The following is a 5587-nucleotide window of genomic DNA, read 5'->3' on the forward strand; positions in this document are numbered from 1 at the left end:
CTCTCCCAAGGGGGACAGCTTGAGGCTCTGTCTCAAAAAAAAAAAAAAAAAAAAGACAGACACAAGGGTAAAAGAGTCAGAGGTCAGATGAAGAAGAAAGGGGTGCAAAGCCTGAAGCTGAGCCATGGAACTCAAGATACCAGGGACTCAGAGAAGGTGGGTGGGCCACTGACCTGGGCATTGACATCTACTTGTCCTGTGCTGAGCAGCAGGCTAACCATCTCTAAGTTCCCGATTTTGGCTGCATGGTGGAGACAGGTGGAGCCATCTTCCTCCTGAGGGAGACATGGGCAGATAAGTCCTCTGGCTGGCACCCCAAAGCTGTTACCTTACTCCTGGGGTTACTCCTGGTGCATGCCTGGCTGTCCCACCTTGCTGTAGACACAGCCACCACGCTGTACCATGTAGCGTGCCACCTCCAGGTGGTTGTTCACCACGGCCTCCATCAGTGGTGTCCGCTGCTGTTTGTCCACCGCATTGATGTTGGCTCCAGCCTGTGAGGGGACATGAGGGCTGGCACCAGGGAGGCCCTGGGCAGGGAAGGGGGTCTGGGGGCCTGGTCAAGGCAGGGGGCTGGGCCTGGGCTGACCTGTAGCAGCACATGGCAGATCTCCACGGAGCCCTTCTGGGCGGCTGCGTGCAGGGGTGTGCGTTTGCTCTGCTGGTCACTTTGGAAGTTGGGGTCCAGGTTGTCCACTGTGGGTAGAGTCCGGACACCAGGAAAGGGAGGGAAAAGTGGTAAGCGCACTAGGCGGTGGGTGGCACTTCCTTCAGGAGGGCTTCTCAGGGTCTCAACCAGGTTAGGAGCCCCTCCTGGGCATCCTCTGTGCTACCCTCCGCCACAGCACTCATCAGAGGACTAGTCTAGAGCACCAACTCTGCCTGGGTTCAAACCCAGCACTGCTCCTCAGTTCCACTGTATAATGGAACGGGTACTCAACCTCTGTGCCTCTGCACAGGGAAGATCTAAGTGAGTTAGTATGTGTAAGCCTCAGAACAAGATTCAGTACCCATGAGTCACCACTGTCCCCATGGTCATGGGATACATGTATCTCTCTTCCATCACACTAAGTCCTTCAGGGGAAGGACTGTATCTTTTATGACCAGCCCCAAGCCCAGAGATACAATCGGTGCTCAGCCAAAGTCTGCTAAAAGCGGCACACTCACGTAGCATCAGGATCACCTTCTGTAGCTCCCCCTGCTTCACGGACAGGTACAACTGCCGAGGGTGGAACCGGAGCTTCTTCCGCCTGCCATGGGAGCGGGGAAGAGAAGGTGGACCCCTCAGATTCCACTATGAGCCTAAATACTGCTCTGCTGTGCCTGAGAACAGCCCCTTGCTCACCTCTCTGACTCCTGGATAACCAAGGCCTTTTCCAGGGCCTCCCGGCCTGGCCCCAGTGGCAGCCCCACAGCTGAGAGGCAGCCCCCATTAGGCAGGGTCAGGGATGGTCCCGAGCTATCGATGGTGTCAGTCAGGGGATCGCAGGGTGGGCGCCGGGGCTCCCCATGCCCTCGCATTCGGGCACTGTGGGAGAAGGTGCTGATGTCTTGGCGGGGACAGGGATGGGGGAAGGGAACCCAAGAGATAAGGAGGGTGCTGTACCTGGGCTGAGAAGTATCTGCTCTTCCAGGGGCATCCTGGGCCAGGGGTGGGGGTGCAGGGGCTGCAGTGCCAGCTGGTGGGGTTACCCCATCACCCCGGGGAATGGTCACCTCCTGGGCCTCAGAAGCGTCCTCCCCACAGTGGGGACAAAAGACCATGCCATTCAGCTGGGACACACAGGCCTTATGGAAGCGGTGGGCCACACGGAAGTCAGGGTGGCACTCCAGGAAGGTCCCCTGGAGGCCGGGAAAGGATGTGGTCAGGTCAGTAGGGCCCCTTGCTTGCGGGGCTCACCACCTGTCTGCCCCACTGGTGACTCACCGCTGTACAAAAGTAGCCGCAGCCTGGGCAGCAGTGGTGTTTGACCATGCGAGCACGGTGGGTCTCACAGAGCACCATCAGTGCCACCCGGCTGGATGGCCTCATGGTCTCCCGCTTAAGGATTGCAGCATTACAGCCCAACAGCTGTGGGCAGTGAGGATGGGCAAGAAATGTGAGGCTGGGGCCTGGGGCTGGACTCCCCACTTCTCCGTACCTCTCCCACCAGCCCACAGGCCCACCTCTCCATCCACACTCTCAGTGGCCATGCACTTGTGCCCTGCTCTCTCGCTGATGCGGTCAATCTTGGGTGCCTCCATGCGGCAGCTGCAGAGGGGCAACTCCTCAAACCCTCGCTCTGTCTCCAGTGAAGATGTGTCATTGGACACGCCTTGGATGGAGGAAAAACGGAGCTGAAGAAGTCTCTGCCCTTCAATCACTGGGACCCCTGGGGGGTCCTCTCACTTCCACCCTACCCCTCCCTCCATGGTCCAGAACCTCAAAGCCTGGCCATGGACACCACAGCTCTGGTGGGGTTCCCCTCTTCCCCATTCCCTCCTGCCCCAAGGGTGCCCCCTAGCAGCTCCCTGTCCCAGCAATTGGCAATTACCAGCGTGGTTGGGGGAGAGGGTCCCCTCGCTGGGCAGCTCCAGGGACCCCAGAGGGACCTCCATGTACTCACTGGGGCCTGAGGAGCCCACACCATTCACTCCTGACACAGAGACAGAGAGAGTGAGAGTGCGAGCTCACAGGTGCCTAGATGCGTGGGTACATGCAGGTGGACATGCGTGAATGTGTGTGAATGTGCATGCTCTAGGGGCTGGGAGGGGGCTGAATGAGGGGACCCAAAAGCAGAGGAGCTACCTCACCTCGAGGCTCCTTGGCTCGTGGAGGCTCCCGTTTCCGTCGTTTACGAGAAGGCTTCACCCACGGGCTATCCTTTCGCCATTTCTTCTTGGCCTTGCGCCGGCCACTGGAACCACTCTGAAGAGGAGAAGAGAGTTAGGGACCTCACTCCCAGCTCCCTGTCCCCCCCAGACTCAGACTTTTAGCCCCACAGCCCTCCACTCTTCTGGAGATGCCAGCCTTCCATTCTTACTCGATCTGACTGATTCCCTGACTCCTCATCTTCCTCTTCCTCCTCCTCCTCTTCCTCCTCCTCCTCCTCTTCTTCTTCCTCTTCGTCTTCTTCCTCCTCCTCTTCACTCAGTTGTTCAGCCAGAGCTTCAACTTCAGACTGAGAGAGGAGAGCAAGACATATCCAACCCCAGGACTCAGACAATGCAAATGAATGAAAAACCAACCACTACTACCACCAAGACATGGCTCCCGGCTCGGCGCCTATAGCTCAACCGGCTAAGGCGCCAGCCACGTACACCTAAGGTGGCGGGTTCGAATCCCCAGCCCGGACCTGCCAAACAACAATGATGGCTGCAACCAAAAAATAGCCAGGCGTTGTGGCGGGCGCCTGTGGTCCCAGCTACTTGGGAGGCGGAGGCAAGAGACTCGCTTGAGCCCAGGAGTTGGAGGTTGCTGTGAGCTGTAATGCCATGGCACTCTGCCCAGGGGGACAGCTTGAGGCTCTGTCTCAAAAAAAAAAAAAAAAAAAAAAAGACATGGCTCCCTGGAAAAAGTGAGTATAGGCAGGAAAAGAAGCAAAGGGCAGGATAAAGAGAGGAAACATTTAATATTTGACAGCAGTAAAACAGGTGCTGCAGTTACAAGGTACAAGTCTTGGCAACATACTACTAAGTAAAAAAAAAAAAAAAGTTGCACACGACAAACATATAGTTCAATACCCCTTTTATGAAGTTCACAGATAGGCAAGACTACCAATTGCTGCTAAAAACATTAGATGGAAAGTTAATGAGGGCCAAGTGCATGGCTTACACCCGGAGTCCTAGCACTGCCGGGAGGCTGAGGCAGGTGGAATGCTTAAGCTCAAGAGTTTGAGACCAGCCTGAGCAAGAGTAAGAGAAAGAACTTATCTCTACTAAAAACAGAAAAATTAGCTAGGGTGTTATAGCACATGCCTATACCCTTGGGAAGATGAGGCAAGAAGATGGCTTAAGCCCAGAAATTTGAGGTTGTAGTGAACTACAATGATACCACACAGGTGACAGAATGAGATGTTGTCTCAGGAAAAAAAAAAAAAATCAAAAAGCTAATGAGGAACTTTGTAACAAAGGCATCTGGATAATATCACCTAAATCCTCTATTGGTCAGTTTTAATGTCACTAATAAAAAGAATGACCAGGGTGGCACCCGTGGCTCAAAGGAGTAGGCCGCTGGCCCTATATACTGGAGGTGGTGGGTTCAAACCCAGCCCTGGCCAAAAACCGTAAAAAAAGAATGACCAGATGTTCTTTGTATCCTGATGTTATGTACTCAGAAGCACACGTATTTGTCAAGTCTTTTTGGGCAGTACAGATGGTGATCATCTCCACTCAACAAGCCAAATTCTAAGTGTGTTTTTTTTTTGAGACAGAGTCTCACTTTGTCATCCCTGGCTCAGTGCCCTGGCATCATAGCTCATAGCAACCTCAAACTTGCCCAGCCACCAACTTCTAAATGAGAAAAATTTAGTAGGACAAATGACCTGGTTTCTTCAACAAATAAATGGTAAAGGCAGTGCCTGCGGCTCAAGGAGTAGGGCACTGGCCCCATATACCGGTGGTGGCAGGTTAAAACTTGGCCCTGGCTCAAAACTGCCATAACAAAAAAAAAAAACCAAATAAATGAATGGTAAGAAATATATTGTTTTACAGAACAAGGAAACCTAAATATCAAGAGAGACCTAAGACAAAAGTCAATTAAGTCAATGTGTGTACCTCATTTGGATTTTTTTTTTTTTGGTTGTTGCAGTTTGGCCAGGGCCAAGTTCGAACCTGCTACCCTTGGTATATGGGGCTGGTGCCCTACTCACTGAGCCACAGGTGCCGCCCCTCATTTGGATTTTGACAAAAACCCATTTATGAAATAATAAAGTATGAAGACTGACAGGATATTTGATGGTATTAGGAAATTACTGGTAAGTTATTTTTTGTAAGGTATGAGAACCATAATGAGATGGCCAGGCGGTGGCTCACGCCTATAATCCTATCACCCTGAGAGGCTGAGGTGAGTGGATCACTTGAACTCAGAAGTTCTGAGACCAGCCTGAGCAAGAGCAAGACCCCATCGCTACTAAACAAAGAAAAACTGAAGTAAGAGGATCACTTGAGCCCAAGAGTTTGAGGTTGGTGTAAGCTATCAGCTATGATGATGCTATGACATTCTACCGAGGGCCACAGAGTGAAACCCTGTCTTAAAAAAAAAGAAAAAGAAAAAAGTAATGAGGTAGAGCTAAAAAAACAAAAAGAGGCCTTATATTTAGATATATGTATGGAAATACTTCCAGGGAAAATGATATGATGTTTGGATTGCTTTAGAATAATTCAGCAGGTATGTGTGTGAAGGGTACAGATGGGTCAAGACTGACTAGATTAACAGTTGTTAGAGCTGAGTGATGGGTTCTTTTACTCTTATGTGTACAACTGAAAGCTTCCATGATAAAGCATTAAATAAAAAGCAAAACTGGGTGGTGCCTGTGGCTCAAGGAGTAGGGCACTGGCCCCATATGCCAGAGGTGGCACGTTCAAACCCAGTCCCGGCCAAAAAAAA

General features: G+C 52.0%; 1 protein-coding gene across 2 annotated transcripts in view; it reads right to left on the bottom strand.

Annotated features, from left to right (window-relative positions):
- The window catches only part of EHMT2 (euchromatic histone lysine methyltransferase 2), a 21550-nt gene that overhangs the window by 9315 nt on the left and 6648 nt on the right, over window positions 1-5587 (bottom strand). For both annotated transcript variants that reach the window (XM_023512738.1, XM_012804801.1), the window contains 11 exons: window positions 3024-3161; window positions 2794-2908; window positions 2535-2636; window positions 2167-2315; window positions 1928-2071; window positions 1607-1842; window positions 1346-1528; window positions 1168-1250; window positions 590-696; window positions 372-494; window positions 174-275 (listed from right to left, as the gene is read on the bottom strand). In XM_023512738.1, coding sequence (XP_023368506.1) covers window positions 174-275; window positions 372-494; window positions 590-696; window positions 1168-1250; window positions 1346-1528; window positions 1607-1842; window positions 1928-2071; window positions 2167-2315; window positions 2535-2636; window positions 2794-2908; window positions 3024-3161 — 1482 coding nt within the window. The remainder of the gene's footprint in view (window positions 1-173; window positions 276-371; window positions 495-589; window positions 697-1167; window positions 1251-1345; window positions 1529-1606; window positions 1843-1927; window positions 2072-2166; window positions 2316-2534; window positions 2637-2793; window positions 2909-3023; window positions 3162-5587) is intronic.

This window comes from Otolemur garnettii, unplaced genomic scaffold, assembly GCF_000181295.1.
Source record: "Otolemur garnettii isolate 467f Iridium unplaced genomic scaffold, OtoGar3 scaffold00031, whole genome shotgun sequence".
NCBI lineage: Eukaryota > Metazoa > Chordata > Mammalia > Primates > Galagidae > Otolemur > Otolemur garnettii.